Source organism: Lactuca sativa, chromosome 4, assembly GCF_002870075.4.
Source record: "Lactuca sativa cultivar Salinas chromosome 4, Lsat_Salinas_v11, whole genome shotgun sequence".
Classification (NCBI taxonomy): Eukaryota; Viridiplantae; Streptophyta; class Magnoliopsida; order Asterales; family Asteraceae; genus Lactuca; species Lactuca sativa.
Genome location: NC_056626.2, coordinates 45,374,689 through 45,392,972, shown reverse-complemented (window position 1 = coordinate 45,392,972; position 18,284 = coordinate 45,374,689). Strand labels below are relative to the sequence as shown.

At 34.2% G+C, this 18,284-nt stretch overlaps 2 protein-coding genes across 4 annotated transcripts; one reads left to right on the top strand and one right to left on the bottom strand.

Annotated features, from left to right (window-relative positions):
- The first annotated feature begins 11,080 nt into the window (after nt 1-11,080).
- On the top strand, nt 11,081-13,712 carry LOC111914697 (uncharacterized). Of its 2 annotated transcripts, none has more exons than XM_023910403.2 (5): nt 11,081-11,176; nt 11,823-12,158; nt 12,262-12,766; nt 12,847-13,184; nt 13,272-13,712. In XM_023910403.2, the coding sequence occupies exons 2-5, from the start codon at nt 11,883-11,885 to the stop codon at nt 13,434-13,436; spliced, it is 1,284 nt and encodes a 427-aa protein (XP_023766171.1). In that variant the 5' UTR covers nt 11,081-11,176; nt 11,823-11,882; the 3' UTR covers nt 13,437-13,712. The 2 variants fall into 2 exon arrangements, with proteins under 2 accessions (XP_023766171.1, XP_023766172.1); XM_023910404.2 differs by having other exon boundaries at nt 11,134-11,272.
- Nucleotides 13,713-13,788: 76 nt separating this feature from the next.
- On the bottom strand, nt 13,789-18,010 carry LOC111914696 (protein MEI2-like 2). Of its 2 annotated transcripts, none has more exons than XM_023910398.3 (9): nt 17,637-18,010; nt 16,568-17,115; nt 16,328-16,486; nt 16,131-16,247; nt 15,848-15,999; nt 14,694-15,747; nt 14,546-14,614; nt 14,287-14,463; nt 13,789-14,188 (listed from the first exon to the last, which is right to left on the bottom strand). In XM_023910398.3, the coding sequence occupies exons 2-9, from the start codon at nt 17,105-17,107 to the stop codon at nt 14,162-14,164; spliced, it is 2,295 nt and encodes a 764-aa protein (XP_023766166.1). In that variant the 5' UTR covers nt 17,108-17,115; nt 17,637-18,010; the 3' UTR covers nt 13,789-14,161. The 2 variants fall into 2 exon arrangements, with proteins under 2 accessions (XP_023766166.1, XP_023766167.1); XM_023910399.3 differs by lacking the exon at nt 17,637-18,010 and adding an exon at nt 17,227-17,502.
- Nucleotides 18,011-18,284: the final 274 nt, after the last annotated feature.

Below are 18,284 nucleotides of genomic sequence, written 5' to 3'. Positions count from 1 at the left end.
CACATTGTCAACCAAATTCCAAACTTGGTTGTCATACATGGACTGAATCTCGCTGTCCATCGCCTCTTTCCACTTTGCAGACTCCGGGCCTGCCATGGCTTCCTTATAACAACTAGGTTCATCTAAATTTATTAGTGTACTATCACTAATATACGTGTCCCCTTCAGTAGTAATATGAAAACCATACAACTAGGGTTGAACTCTAACTCTTTCGGAACGTCTAAGAGGTAATGACTCGTCAATTGGTTCAACCGGAGTTTCCTACATGGGTTGAGCGCCGGCGGTAGAGGTTCCTTCATCACTCGACTCTTGAATCTCTTCAAGATCGATCTGCCTCCCACTGTCTCCTTGGCTTATGAGTTCTCTCTCTCTCGGAAAACCCCTCTCCTCGCAATGAAGACAACATTGTCACTTGGTCTATAGAAGAGATATCCAAAGGATTTATGCAGGTAGTCGATGAAAATACATCGCTCACTACGAGGTTCGATCTTTTCATGAGTTTCTCGTCTTACGAAAACTTCACAGTCCCAAACCTTGATATGTGCCAACAAGGGAGCTTTCCCTGTCCACATCTCGTGAGGTGTTTTGGCAACCTTCTTTGTAGGGACTCGATTAAGTATATGGGCGGAAGTCTCTAAGGCATACCCCCAAAATGAGATAGGTAGTGAAGCACGACTCATCATAGAACGAACCATGTCTAACAAGGTTCGATTGCGCCTTTTTGCCACACCATTTAACTGCGGTGTCCTATGTGGCGTCAATTGTGAAACTATTCCACATTCCTTGAGATAGTCGTGGAATTCAAGACTTAGGTACTCTCCTCCTCGATCGGATCGAAACATCTTGATTTTCCTGCCCAATTGACTCTCCACTTCATTCTTGAACTCTTTGAACTTTTCAAACGTTTCAGACTTGTGCTTGATTAAGTAAATATACCCATATCTACTATAATCATCGGTGAAAGTCACGTAGAAGCGGTTTCCATCCTTTGTGGTGGATCTAAAGGGCCCACATACATCGGTTTGTATGAGATCCAATAAACCCTCACCACTCTTACAAGTGCCAGTGAAGGGTGACTTGGTCATCTTTCCAAGTAAACAAGATTCGCACGTGTCATCTTCCCTAAGGTCGAATGACTCCAACACTCCATCCTTTTGGAGTTGGGCTATGTGTTTCTTGTTGACATGTCCAAGACGACAATGCCACAAAAATGCTTTATCCATACTATTGGAAGAATCTATACACAACACATCATTTCCTAGGTTATCTACAACCATAACAGTCTCATAAATTCCATTACAAGGCATTACTTCAAAGTATAAAACACCATTTAGATAAGCATAAATAGAACCATTCATATTATTAAACGAATATCTAAATCCTTGTCTAAAAAACCATGAAATGAAATGATGTTTCTTGCCATATCAGGCGAGTAACAACAATTATTTAAATCTAGACCTAATCCATTACTAAGCACTAAAGAATACACTCTAATCTTGGTGACAGGCGACGATCTTCTGTTTCCCATGATTAGATTTATTCTTCCTTGCTCCACATCTCTATCTCTTCTTAGTCCCTGCAAATCAGAACAAATGTGGTAACCACATCCTATATCAAGAACCCAAGAAATAGTATGAGGTGAATTATTAGATTTAATTGTGTATATACCTGCAAAAGATGGCTTGATCTTTCCATCCTTGATGGCTTGCAGATATTCCGGGCAGCTTCTCTTCCAATGCCCTATCTTGTGGCAATGATGGCACTCTGCCTCCTTCAGGTTAGGGTTGGGCTTAGCAGGATCAACTTTGGTCCCACTAAAGGAGGAACCATCTTGGGACTTTCCCTTGCGGTGGCTCTTTGACGGAGCCTTCCTCTTCTTGCCCCTTCCCTGTTCTATAGCCAAAACAGGAGCAACGGTTGGTGCGGGAGATGGTGCAACAGACTTGTCCTTCAGGTTGCTCTCAGCAGTCCTAAGGAGTCCTTGGACTTTGGTTAGGGTGACCTCTTCCTTGTTCATGTGGTAGGTCATCCATAATTGGTTGTAGCATGAAGGCAAGGAATGAAGAACAATATCGATGGTCAAATCCTCCCCAAAGTTAACATTTAACTTGCGAAGACGATCAACATATCATTGCATCTTTTGCAAGTGCACAGTCAACGATTCTCCATTTCCCATCTTAGCGGTGATCATATTGGTGATGATCTCGTAGCGCTCGTGTAGTGGTACCTCTCCATCAAGTCTTGATGCATTTCATACGGATACATGTCCTCATAGGACTTTTGGAATTCTTGGTTCATAGTGGCTATCATGATGCAATGGACCTTCGTTGCATCACGTTCGTGTGTCTCAAAGACAGCCATCTCTTCGGGAGTAGCGATTTCTGGGTTTACCTTCTCGAGCTTTTCGTCAAGGACATACTCTTTGTCCTCGTAGCGTGCAATGGTGCGGATGTATCTTATCCATTCGCTAAAGTTCGTACCATCGAAGGTCACCTTTTGGAAAAGACTCATTAACATGAATGAGTTAGCAGCAGCGTTGTTTGCGTTCGACATCTACAAATAGAAAGGACAAAGTTTGATTAGAATTGGATCCATAATTAAACACCCAAAATGAAAAATTAGGGCTAGGACCCAACAACATTATTTACATATTAGAAAAGGGATGCCGTAATCCAATCATGCAAATAATTTGGAGGTAAGTGAATGACGATTCACTAATTCTTCACGACGAAAACATAACCTTAAGTTTTATTGAGAATTCCTAGATTTTAGAGATTCATTGAACTCTTCAATGGCATGTTTAAATCTCGATATGCCCCTCTAGTTTGTGACTGGGATACCGAGGATCACAAAGCGGGTGTGAATTACCATGCAAATCTACATGGTGCCTTCATTGTTACAATCATCTATTCGATGTGCCGGTAAACCACACACGCTCCATCGAACTATGATAAACAATGAATCACCCTTTGCCACCTTTGCTTAGAACCAATTAGTGTGCCGGTAAACCACACACGCTCCACTACCTTCTTAGCAAGGGTGCAAAGTTCAATTTCATGGGATTGCATCAATTCACTTTTCCTAAAGTAACTAAGATTGGGAATTTTATAAAATAGTTTAGTTACTTTATATGTTCATTATACTTATTAATGAGGAGTGAGAGTTGCCCTATCCTACCCGTTCGGCTAACGACCCTCCACCGGTCAAGCAAGAGGTGGGTGTGAGTGTACACCCATTAAGCGCCATTTTATAGGCAGCAACCTTATACCCACCTTATAGACTAGCTTCGTGAATGAGGCCTACTAACGGTAAGACTAGCATTTTAATTTTACTTATATATATATATATATATATATATATATATTAAGCTTTTAATAATATAATAGTATAGGGTTGAATTTTAAACTTGTAAAACTCTAGGGGTTGAAATTTAAATTCTTCTAAATTAAACTATTAATCACAAAATTCAAATTTCAAAACTTCGGGATAGAAATTGAACTTTTTAAAACAATAGGGATCAAATAACAAATAATTCAAATTAAACAATTAATTTCATAATTGTCTATATTTGACCTAATTAAATTTTAGTCATTAGATAATTACCAAATAATCTTAAATAGTCCAATATTTATCATATAAATAATCAATATTTAAAAGATTTGAAATTATCTATATTTATGTCAAGGATAATCATTAAATTAAGTTAAAATTCGGATTTTTACATAATAAAACGATTTAGGTATCAATCCAAGACAAAACAGCAACCAAGTCCCGAATTATCCTCGGTCTGACGCTCGGACTCGCCGAGTCAAGCTTTGGACTCGCCGAGTCCAAACACTGACTCGTCGAGTTGGGTCGACAGAGGGCAAGAAAAAAATCGATTTTCAGCAAGCCAACAGTTAAGCATCATATTCAATTGAAACCAATCATGGCTCTGATACCACTGATGGGTTTTGGACATAAGAACTTTCTCTATGTGCACATACAACCCTATAGCTTGGATCTAGGTTTCACTAATTGAACTTGCAACATATCCAAGACTTTCATGGGTACATCTAATGTACACTAAAAATCAAAACATATGAAAACAGATCTAGAATAATACCTTGAGTTACTTGCTTGAAAACCTTCTTCTTCTTGGAGCTTAGAGTCATAAATGTCACTCCTCTAATGGCTTACAAACACCAACTAGCAAGAAGATGATTTGAGAGAGATGAGGAAGAGGGAAATCGGCTCTAGGGTTACTCGAATCACAAGGCTGGCGATTTCCTCAACCCTAGGGTCTATTTATACTGTGAGCTCCTAGGGTTTCACCCTAAAACCCTAACTGGATAACTTAGCCTCAAAGCAATCCAAATCCTCTTCTAGATAAGGCCTTGGACGATTTCTAGGTGATCCACATCCCTAAAATCGTCCAACCCATATCCATAAGGGTTATCAGCTCAAAACACAACTTTCACACATTTGACAGTTTATACCCCTTTATTCAATTAATCTCTTTAAGTCACCAAATTAATTCCTAATTAATTTATGACTTATATTAATCAAATAATATTATTATTCTTTTAACATATTATTCTTATAATACATTAATAATAATATCTCTTCTCTTTAAATCACCCTATCAAGTTGCTATGGTGAAGGCAACCCAAAAGGACCATGCACAATCGGGTCAAGTACTTACCAAATATAGTTACAGTCTTAGACACTAATCCAAAAAAACTAGGATAACAATCCAATGGGTCACCCTTGGTGCCTTCGACCCATAAGTACAGTGAGGAAAACTCACCTCGCAAGCTGAACAAAACCGATAAGGAACGACTCCGAGTCTCAGCTCTCTAACCGATACCTAATTCCATCAAATGACCAATTCAATCAAAATACCCTCAAGGTCAAACTTGGTCAAAGTCAAAATCAAAGTCCGCTGGTCAAACCCACTAAGCCAAATGACTCAACCCGACCGAGTCAACTCACTCGAGCCACTCACAAAGCTGACCTATGCGAGTACGCGGGGCATACCCCGGAGGTACGCTTAGCGTACACGAAGCCTCGCATTGACCACAATCGGGGGGGTTGACCGACTACGCGGGGCGTACTCCCACTTATGTGGAGCCTAACCTCGTAACCCCAAATCTTCATTAAGTGCTTAATTGCGTAAGCACTCAAGCCCATATTTCAGATCCACGACTAAAACACACCCTAGATTCATAAACTTTCCAACTTTATGACTTTACATTCCTAATAAGAGCTTAACACAAGGTCTTAATCCATTAAGACCTCCTACAAGATGCATTGAGCAAAACTAACCAAATGGACTTCATTTTTATGTCTAAGGACCCTTCCTAGTGTCTGAAAGGACAACTCAAAACGTCCAGAACAAGCCATGCTCAAGATTATACTTTTGGGACCAAAAATATGGCATAAAACCCCCATAACTAGATCTACAAGATTAAGAGACAAATGTTCAAGCTTATACCTTGAAATGCTTGCAAATGAAAAAAAAAATCTCAGATCTAAGGTGCTTATTTCTCCAAGTTGAGTTTAATCTTCTTCCTTCCTCTTCAAATCACACAAACACACTCTTTAATGCTTAAAATGTCTTCACAAGGTGCTTCTAGGGTTTCAAATCATGAAAAGAGGGTTGAGGTTGGTTAGGTGAAGAGAAATAAGGCTAAAGAGATGCTTAAATACCACCCGAACCCTAAAAATTAAGGTTTCCATCTTTCTTTAGTATGCCACGCGTACATAAGTGTACGCCCAGTGTACTAGGGCACACCATATTACGTTCAACATACACACATGTACGCTTAGTGTACTTCTCCTGCCCAAAATTACAAGAATGCCACTAGGGCTTCAAGGCACATTTTCTTGGACTTTAAGGACCAAAATGTCATATAATAAACATAAAGGGATAAATCTATAAGTACCTGAACATCGGGATGTTACACAGGTAGTGTTCCTAACTACTTATATATATATATATATATATATATATATATATATATATATATATATATATATGTATGTATGTATGTATGTATGTATGTATGTATGTACGTATGTATATATATTCGGGTTTTCCTCTTCCTCTATCCCATAGGTATAGTGTTTGAATCAATCGAGAACCTTTTCTTCTGTCTGAATCAATATTATTCCATTCCAATTCGTTCCCGATACCTCTCAAGGAAAATCTCGAATTGGATCCTAAATTGACGGGTTAGTGTGAGCTTATCCATGCGGTTATGCACTCTTCGAATATGAATCCATTTTCTAAAAGATCCTGGCTTCTGTGCTTTGGTGAGTCTCCGAGATCCTTTCGATGACCTATGTTTGTGTTGAAGGGATGTCTATATAATACGATCGATTGTACAAAGCCTGCGGTAGCAGTGGAACTGGGAAAAGTATAAAGAAAAGACAGTTATTTTCTATTATATATTATATTAGTCTTAGTTAGTGATCCTAACTTAGTGAGTCATTTCTTCCGTTATATATATATATATATATATATATATATATATATATATATATATATATATATATATATATATATATATATATATATATATATAGACACACACACACTAGGTTATAACCCGCCAGAACGATGAGTAAAATATTTTTAAAGTTTTATTTTATTTTATTAATAAGGTTAAATATTTTTAAGACTTTTGTATTGATTGTTTAAAATTAATATATATATATATATATATGTATACACTTGAATATCCGATATACGATATTTACGTGAAGACGTCTAATATAATTATGATTTATAAATCATAATATCAATTTGAATAAAGTGTAAACAAAAGCACAGTCAATAATAGAAATGACAATGATATACGAAAAATAAATATAGTTAAAATGTAATAAAAATAAATAAACACAACATAAAAAATTACAAATTGAAAACTATAAATTGTTTATAAATTTCTAAAAACTTCCTTACACACAACATTGGAAGTTTTGTTTGTAAGTTATCATCGTTATCTAAAATTAACAATTTTAATTATTCTCTACTTTGAACTCTATATAAGGCAATATACAATTGACCATGTGAAAACATGATCTTTAAAATACATACCAACTTTCGATAACGACTGTCATTGACTCTTTTTAATTGTCATTGCAAAACATACAGACTATATAAATTGTCTTCTTTGAATTTGAAGAGGATTTTTTTTCCAGAAAGACTCTTAAAATAAATCAAATATTTACGAAAAAATTATTAATTTATAAAGATATACATTTTGCCAATAAGTTGTTATGGAAACATACATCTAAATTTTAACTTTCACTTATACAAACTTGCAATTAGTTTTAATTTTTCTACCAGTAATTGTCAAATTATTTTATATTTCAATTATTATTTAATAAAGTTATAATAATAGAATTTAATAAAAGTGTGAAGGTTTATTACCAAAAAAAGAAAAATAAAAGTCTGTTTCTCAAATTTTTTTACACTTCAATTATTATTTATTAAAGTTATAATAATAATAATAGAATCTAATACAGATATAAGTTTTATTACTCAAAAGATTAAGCATGCATCTGTAAGGAAAACCTGATAAAAACCCAACATATTTTCATCAAATGTTTAAAAAACCACTATATTATTTTTTTAGTGAAATAAATATCCTTATATTTTCTGAAGTCCTCTTTTAAGGTTTTCTGATCTCGGAAAAACCAAATCTATTTTCATCAAAGGATTAAAAAAAATCATTATATTATTTTTTAGTTCATTTAAACCTTCATATTTTTTGAAATTTTTTAATCTAATAAGTTGTAATAATCAAAACGTTGAGAATTGATTACCTAACATTTTTGGCTATCTAAGATTTACCGAGTTCAATGCCTTAGATGATACATTTTAAAAAAATATAAGGGTTTTAACGTACAAAAAATAATATAATAGTTTTTTAAGACTTTGATGGAAATATGTTAGGTTTTTATAAGGTTTCCCCCTTTATAATACACAATTGAATTAGGTTTTTTTATAATTGTTTGAATAACTCTAGAATATCTCCTCCTATTTTTTTCTCTGATGATAATCGACGAAGACCAAAGAAAGGAAGTAATACGCGACACCCATCAATCACCGCCAACAACATCAATCCCCTTATCCGTCTCCCTGTCCGTAATTTAGGTCAAACATCATACATCCCTCCAAAAACCTTCTAGTGGCACCATTTGGATGGAATGATACGACGGTAATAGAACATGCATCCTTCTGTCTCAATTAGTCGGTCGGTGACAAACTAACAATAATCAGCAACGCCTCATCCTCTTCCTTTTTCTTCCTCTTCTAGATCTTATGACCAATCTAATTTTATAGTCAAAGAAGAAAAGACAAAGATATAGATTATTACCTGTTTTGTTTTACAGTATTGTAACGTGCGAAGTATAGAAGTAGGATGTTATTATACACAAATCAGTAAATGTACATTGTTATTTCTTGTATCACATGGGCGAGTTTTATAATCTCAATCATACAAGGACTGTTACTGTGGAAGCACACACATAAGATTATAGAAGTGTATTTTAAAAGTAGAAAAAAGTACATTGTTATAATATACATTGTTATTAAATATAAACATCATAAAAACTACAATGCTATTTTTTCATTTGTTTTTTTGGATAGTTTGTAATGGAATGGTTCATGTCATAGGAATGAAAAACGACTTGCTTCTTTAGGATAATGGAATGGAATGAACCAATCCGTTCCCTTTATTGATTTCATTCTTTGAGGGGTTTTTTCCTCCAATTGTCCCAAGATGGAACACACCAAAATAGCATTGTACATATTTCTGAAATTTTTTTGTACTTAATAAGTACAACAAAACATCCCCCATAGTGAAGTGATATTTTATGCATTTTCCTCTAGAAAGTGTTTTGTATGATGAAATTCGGAAAGGAATGGGAAGGTTCACTAGCACAATGGAAAGAAAATGAACTTGTTTCATTATCCCAATGGAATGGAATGAACTAAGCCTTTCTTTTTACTGATTTCGTTCTTAGATGGGTGTTTAGAAATTACCTGACGACATAAATCTTCAAATGTTACAAAAAAAAAATGAATCTTCAAGCCGATGGCAGAAAGTGAACGGCTGCTACCTTACACCTTACAGATGCAAGAAAGTGAATGGAGAAGAATGTTAAAATTAGGGAATAAGTGAGGTATATAACAAAGGAAGGAATTGGGTTGTCGTTTCAAACTTTATGATAAGATTGCATATGCTGATTTATTGCCTAATATTGCTCAAATTCAAATAATTACAATAATTTTTTGTTGATTTGTTGGATATTACCATTGTTTCTAATCTAAATTTAAACTCCTAATGTTAATGAACGAATTTAAGAAGGAATAGACGGGAATAGGCTGAAAAGGTATTTGCATATGATATCAATTGTGATATTGGAGATGTTATGCCGCCTGAAAGTTTTGCTGTTTGAATTTAATATGAATATGAATGGTATGATATTAAATATGTTTATACGAATTGTATAATTTTTTGTACGAATTCTCATTGATTGATAGAACAATTTAAGTATGATAAGGGTAACTAGTTTTTTTTAAAGAGATGATAAGGGTAACTAGTTAAAAGATTGTATATATGGAAAGAATGCTCTTGTTAATTACATCCGACCATATATACTTTCCATTATTTTTAAAAACTGTTGTTTAAAAAGTATTTGATTAAGGAATGATCTATACACATTAAATGAATGGAGGGTAGATTAGTAAAATCACTTTTGGCTGAAAACGAATGTGGAAAAGAATGCAAAGAAGAATGATTATTTTATTATAGGTATATATATATATATATATATATATATATATATATATATATATATATATATATATATATTTAAAAGTTTGAATTTATAAGAAAAATGAAAAATATATTGAATTATAAAAATTAAAGTGTTTTTTTTCTAAATTTAAACAATAGATAAATAAATAAATAAAATTAATGAAGCTTTAATTTATTAATTTTGAAGTTAAAAGAAAATTTCATTAAGAAAATTAATATGCATTTATTATTGTATTTAAATATTATATGGAATTAATAAAATAAAAAACCATAAAATAACATATAGAATAAAAATTAATTCAAAATAACAAAAAAATAACATTTAACAAATTAAATAAGAATTAAAAAAAAAAAAAAAAAAAAAAAAAAAAAAACCCTTCATTCATTATTACAGTAGATAATAATAAAAGTAAAATATGTTTTCTATTTTGTTGCTGTTAGTTTGTTTTTCACTTTGTGTGGTGTGTGTGAGAGAGAGGAAACGATGGTGAAGGTGCTGATTTTCTCATGGCCACGTGTAAACATTATATTGGTTGAAACAAGAAAAAGAGAATTCCAATCTCAACCGTTACTTAAATCATAATCTATTGTCGATCACCATATCTACGATAAACATTCCCAATCAGCCTGCCTTGTGCTGGACCTTCGCTTTGCTTATATTTTTCCAAACCATCCCCTCTACTCTCGCTCAACTATAAAAAAATCACCTACACTCACAATTTTGTAATATTGCTAATATTGTTTGATTTGTTTTGTTTTATAAAGTTACAACATTGATAAATATATTGATGCTTTAACACCAACTTTGTTTTACTTTCTCAAATCAAAGATATTAAACATAATAAAAATAAAATAAAAAACACTGAATCCAAAATGAACAATGAGCAGTTAGGTCGAAATAGTCTTCATAAGTTACACTTGCCTACTTAAAACAAGTTTGGTTGAACAGTTATATAAGGTATTGGCCAAATAATCTAATTATCTATCACAACTATTTATAATTTTCACATTAGCTAGGTTAATGCTACATTATTATTTTGTACAACCTATAAAATATACATAGTTTCCAAACTGATAGTTAAGAAAAATACTACTTCATTCATTACATAAAGATGAATTATTTTTTATTACACGTGGCATTGGAAATGCACTTTGGTTTTGTATTTCTCTTGTTTTATAACAATACTGATTTCGTAAGGACTATATTGCATTCTTCCAAAACTAGTGGGGCTTAAATGAATTTTTAAACCCGCTTCTTATATATGGAGAGAGAGAGAGAGAGAGAGAGAGAGAGAGAGAGAGAGAGAAGCGCGTCAAACAGTGGGGGAGAGAGAGGACATGGATTTGATTTTGCTACACAGGTAAGATAACCGAGGATTGATTTTACTGTTGAAATTGATAACGTGTATGATCTTCATCTTCATTAGTTCAAATCACTCGAGCAGTATTAAAATTCTGTAAGTAATTCTTGTTATGTATCTAAATCAAGGCATATATGTATATGCATATATGAATTTGGAGTTCATTGCTGTTGATTCAGCCTCATAAACCAGCGTGGTCTCGATTAAAGTGTAGAATTCTTCTAGGTTTTGCTTACTTTTGTGAATTGCTATTTTCTTCAAAAATCATATTTTATCTATGATCATCTTCTTTCTAATCAGTTGTGTGTATCTAGTGAATTCCGTGTGTTGACTTTGATTTGGAATGATGTTTTGTTGAAATTAGAATTCGGATTTTGTTAATTGTGATTGAATGTTATGTTTTAAGGCACTGGATCATGATTACGAAGTAAGGAACGACTCACATACATGATACAGATATCTGAAAAAAAAAATTAGATCTACATATCGAAATATATGCCTTTTCTCTTAATTCAGATTTTCCGCCATTTTCTTTTGTTTCTTAGCTGGTTGAGTTGCTTTGAGCTGATAGTATGATTGATTGTTGATTTGAGATTCAACTATTCTTATTCCTGCTTTATTCCTATCTAAAAACGTTCTTTTGCAGACATTTAGTGATTGATTTTTTTGAGTCAAGATCGTGATATACATCAAAGATACAAATCAAATGCCATCACTAAAGATGAAGACGAAATCATCAGGAGACTCTCTAAAAGAAAATCGTGGTCTTCATGTCTGTCAAAAATCAAGCAAGATATCCAAGAACTCTTTCTCTCATGCCCGGAATTTTCAGAATGAAGAAGCAGAACTTGATACTTTTACATCTAACAATCAGGAAATAAGAAGTGATGAAACCAACTGTTGTGAAATAGTAGATGAAGAAATTCTTCAATTTCAGAAGCATATATCACCTTCAAGTAATGCTGGCGTAGTTTATAGCATGGTAAAACATTCAAACCATGATATTTTTTCAAGTCTTTTTAACCATTTTCTGTTCATAACCCTAGAATCAGGATTGCTTACATTTATGGTATTTTCAATTGCAGGATCACACATCAACCATAGAAACAATCTTTTCACCTATACTGGAGTCCATTGACATTGACATTGAACCAAATATCAACGTGTCAGATTTTCTCATTTCTGATATGATTGTGTCTAGCTCACGCAATGAAAGAAATTCTGCATATACCACCATTTCTGAGGCTACATGCTTACTTGACTATGAACGTGATGACTTGAGCAGATTTTGTTTTGATGAGTATATGCTTCTTCCTTTTCTTGAAGATAGCATCGAGTCAAACAGTCAACATGAAGACGATAGTAGTAACACACATCCAAAACCTGTCATTGCTTCAGAAGAATCAAGCATATTTGTGGCAATCCATCAATTAAAGGAATATGAATATGATATGAATTCTTTTCCAGAATGGGATCCATTAGAGTGCTTGAATCCACAAATGTTCATCAGGAATTTTCTTGATTTTACAGAAATTCCCCAGGAATCATCAAGGGAAACGAAATCTGTCACCCTAGTTCTTGATTTAGATGGTAAAAAAAATGATTTTTTTTTATTGATAATTTTCATGTGAAATGTTTTAATTTGTTTGAATTAATTGATGTACAAACAGAAACACTTGTCCACTCTTCACTGGAACAGTGTAAGGATGCAGACTTCAGTTTTCAAGTAGTTTCTAGTTTGAAGGAGCATACTGTGTATGTGAAAGAGAGACCTTACCTAAGGGCATTTTTGGAAAAAGTGTCGGAAATGTTTGATATTGTGATATTCACAGCCAGTCAAAGCATTTATGCAAAACAGCTTGTTGATATACTGGATCCAGATGGGAAGATGATCTCTCGTAGAGCTTATAGAGATTCATGTATCTTTACAGATGGAAGTTATACAAAGGATTTAACGGTTTTAGGTGTTGATCTTGCCAAAATTGTCATAATTGACAATTCTCCACAGGTACAAATAGAATGCTTATTATAATCAGATTGATAAGGGATGAAAATTTTGTCTAATAAAAGGTTTGTTTGTTTGTTTGAGTTTCAGGTTTTTAGATTGCAAGTGAATAATGGGATTCCAATCAAGAGTTGGTTTGATGATCCATCAGATTGTGCCCTAATTTCGTTACTACCATTCCTTGAGTCTCTGCTTCACGTTGAAGATGTGCGTCCAATTATTGCTAACAGATTTGGTAACAATGTGCCTTATTAATTTCTCAATTACACCTCCAAATTATCTTACAATAATACATCACTAGTGTAGTGTAGTTAGTGTTTTAATATAGATTGTTTTTTGCACTGTACAGTTAATTAAATAGTTTAGAAACTCAGAATAAGATTTTTCTTTGTTTGTAGATATAGATGCATGTACTACGTAGTTGTTGCCAAGCATTTAGCGATATGTATTATCCAAATGACAATGTGGTTCCATCTTGTTTGTTCTTATTTTGATTATACTAATGTAATGTAATCATAAACAAGTTGTGTATGATTGTAAATGTTGTTTGATAGATGATGGTAAGGAATTAAAAAAGCAAGAGATACGAAGCTGGAGGGAGTATCAATCATCACAAACAACACAACACACTGATTTTCTGTCATTAATATCAAACACAAGAGATAGAAAGTTATAAAGTTTTCCTTTTCCACTATACAATTGCCCCCCCAAAATATGACTTCAAATTTGTTAACAAAAGAAACCCAAAATGAAGTGTAGAGGTGAAAAACAGGAGATTATCTCCACCTATACATTTTCTAGGCCATTCACCTCTTTATAATATCTACTACCAAAACATTCATTTTCTTTCATTCTTTTCTTCACAAAATAGCAACACACACAATCCACACCTAGTTTTTTGGTTTTGCTTTTGGTGTACTTGTTGTATATTATAATAAACATATATGTACGATTCAACATACGTTTTTGCACTACTTGCTTCAAAATGGTGTCGGGTCCAGTGGATCCTGTAATTGGCATATAACACACACAAAAACCCTAATAATCATATTATACTCAAAAACATTTAAGGAAAAAGGTATTCATTGTTATGTGTTACTGTTACCTGATCAACATCAACGTCCTCAGAATGGAAAAGAATAGGCCTGCATCGCTTATCTTCATTCATCAAACTGGAATTCTGAAAATGGGTGACAAGTGCTGCCTTCCCTTGGATTCGAGCATATGCCAATGATGCTACTTTTTCACTATTGAACTTCTCCCACTTTTTCCCATCGAACGCCTTAACACAACCAACAATTAATCTTTAATATTTACGCAACTCAACTAAATGGTCTTCAGAAAAGAAAAGAAAAAGAAAAGACCTGGTAGAACGGGATTATATGCATCGGTGAAAGCATGTTGATAAACGCATACCCAACATTACATTTGTTCTGCGCATCAAACAAAAACAGCCAGCAACATTAAATTTAAATTTAATTTTTTTTTAAAAAAATGGTAGAAAATTTATACCTTGAAATCGATTGGCAGGTAGAGAAAATCGTAAGTACCACTATGAATTTCATCAATGGAAGCTAGCAACATCTTTGAAGTATACTTATTAGGGATATTTTTTATCATTAAAGTCGTTCGAGTATCTTCTCCACTCTTGATCTTATCAAGATCAAGCTGAAACTGTTTCTTGTTGTCCATCTGCATCTGCAGCTGGTTTCCATTTCGATTCCGCCCTCCTCCGTTCATGTTCATGTTCATGGCCATGGCCATGCTTTCTACATTATTATCATTATTCATAGATCCTATTCCAGAGTAATTCAGCCCATTTCCAAGGAATACCCTGGGAGATGACATTGACATGTTGCTGAAACTAGGCGATGAACTGTTTTCCATAATGTTGTTCACAGATCCATGAGAATTCAAGAAACCGCGATCCATTTGGCCACCAAAAGCTGAATGACTCATGAAATCATGATGATGTCGACCACCACCAAATGGAATCATCCTGGATGGAGCCGATCCGACATGGTGGAAATGACCATTTTGCCCTGGGAGGCTAAACCCATGAGTGGTCAACCCTTTAGCAAAAGGTTGAGTTTGAACCATGGGTGGTGGTTGACTGGTGGTTGGGGTAGGACTTCCCCACAGAAACTGTGCACCAGATAAAGTTTCGATTCCTGAAGTGGTCGAGCTCGAAGCACCAAATGACGATATCGTCCCTGTCCCTGTCCCTTGCAGCGAACGAGACTGTTGAAAAACAGATCCATTGTTTGATGATGAATTCCCATTCGAAAACATTTGATCAAACTGAGTATAATTACTTCTTCCATAATGGTCTTTACCAATTGGTGGTAATGCTATTCTTGTTGGTTGTACTTGTGGATGCAAGATTGAAGCCAATCCAGGTAAACTGTGGCTAAGATTTTGTACAGGACTGTGACCGTGTCGTTCTATTGGACTGCCAAATTGTGGCCACACACCTGGCGGTGAGCTGGCAATCGAGGTGCCTACCTGGAGCCTGAAACTCCGCGTGTCATCTTGCTCAAGTTCTTGATTTAGTTGCAACATCAAGCTGATTGTGTTCATTAATATAAGAAAGAAGAAGAATCATTAAATGTTTTTAATTTTTTAGAAACAAGGGTAAAATTGGAAATGGAAGGGAAATTAATTACTTTCGGCGGGCGCCACCAGGGCGACTAGGTTCAAGCTTTATGCGTTTCCCGGCTATGTCACTCCTGTTTAGAGATCTGAGTGCAGCTTCTGCTGCTCTAACATCATAATATTCTATGAATTTATGGTGCCTTTTATGCGGTGTCTCCCGTATCTGGAATGGAATGGAATCATAAATGAAGAGGTAATGGAATAAATAAGGTAACGGAATGGGTGAGATTACATTACCTCTTTGCATCATATCAAACACTACACTTAAAAGTCTTAAAAAAGGAAAACCATTACCTCTTTCACCTCACCATATGCCCCAAAGATTTGAAGAAGATCTTCACATGAAACAGACGGGTCCAAATTAAAAACAACCAATGTTCCTTGGTTTACATCTTTATCCGATGGGTTATCCTAATCAGATCATCATCCATATTTATTAATCAAATTAAATTAACAAAAACAAGGGGTATAAATATAATTCTAAATCAAACCTTTGGAATCGAGTAATGAATGTCCAGTTTCCTTCTTCTTAGAGGCTTATTCTGTAACGCACGCATAGCAGTCCTTGCAGCACGAATATCATAATAAGATATCATCACAAACCCCCTGTGTTTACATGCAGTGTACAGTGTTCTAATATCACCATATTGCTACAAATTACATATAAATAACATGTTAGACTTTTAACTTGCTAGGTAAATTTATTTGTTTTTGGTAAATATTAACTATACCTCAAACAGCATTTGTAGCTCTAAATCCTCAACGTTACTGTTGATATTACGCACAAATAAAGTTCTTGAAGGATGCTCTCCATATGGATGTTCTCCAGCAACTGTTCCACTTCCAACTCCATTCATGTATTGACTCATGCCATTGCTACTAATAATCCCATCACCATGACTTACCTTTGACATGTTGAAATTCAGATTATCTGATTCCGATTCCGGATCCATTTCCAATTCCATTCCTCCTCCGCTTCCGAAAAGATCAATCTCATCCGACTCATGGTTAGGAAATGGATTTAGATTTAGATCAAGACCATCCATCATGCCAGATAAAAGCTCATCTTCATCAGGTAACAAGCTTCCAATTCCATGATCTTCCATATCTTCAAGCAAACCATTTCCTTTCACACACTTGTCATGAGGTAGAACTGGTAATGAACTTGAGAAAAAAGTAGCATCATTGGAAGCGTGATAAGTATCCGATCCAGATAACATTCCAGTTGCTCTGCTTCCTACCGCTTTTGAGAAATCCATTGATTTTATCATTTACAGACCTACAAGAAAAGTGTATAATCATCAAAAACATATAAACCCTCAGATACGTGCATAATCATTGCATTTAGCAGCTTTTGCTATGGAAAGGGGGATTCCATGGAGGAAATTACAAAAGGTAAAGAGGAACTGTTCTTATGGGTTCCGAATGAAAAGAAATAATTGCTGATAATCATTACAATCGTTACTGATTTTGTAATCCAAGCCAACAAGCCCCAAATTAGCAAATTTGAACATCGATCACAACATGCAAAACAATCAATCAATCACACCGACAAAATAAAGTAACATTTGACGATAAAATACTATATTCTAACTGAACCCCCAACCTCTGCTCTATAAACTCCAAAAAGTAACAAGTTCATGAAACCCATTTTAGAATAATCACATCCACAATAAATGTTTCAAACCAGAAATAAATTTAGAAAAGTAAAATGGGCTTACAGCTTTACACACATACCCTTGGTTCTGTGTCTGTGTGTGTGTGTGAGAGAGAGAGAGAGAGAGAGAGAGAGAACGATACCCTGAAGAAGTCAAACTTCAAAAGATGTTTCCACTGAAGAAGAAAAGAAAAAAAAATCAAAAACCCATGTTAATCTGCAAAAGCATCAACGAAAACATCTCTGCCATGATCGGAGAGAATGTTTTTTTTTAGTTTAGAAAGAGAAATAGAGTTGAGACTGGAGACGTCTGCGCTTTGTGCGTGTGTGTGATGTTTTCTCTCTCTAAAAACTAAAAAGTGTAAACAGAAACACACGTACACAATCTATAGATATATGTATCTATATTGCAGAGAGAGAAAATTGTGATTGGAGAAGAAAGTGAAAAATTTTCAGAATGATTTGAGCGAGAAGAGGTGTGGACTGTTGAGTGTTGAACTGCATTTAAATCTGATTTCATGTCCGTAAGCACAGTCTGCGAGTAAACGAAGAACACTTAAAACTGTTAAATTACTCTTTTGTCCTTCCAATCGAATGTGTATGTACTTATCGTTTACCAAAAATAGGGGACCCCAAAAATAAATAATGACTAGTTTGGTAATTTTGTAGTAGTTATCTTTTTAAACCAGGGTTTTTTTTTATTGATTATCCATCTCTTCTTTTAAATTTCATCATTTTTAACGGTCAAAGAAAGTTAAAAAATTTAATCATTTTATTATCTAGCTAACAAA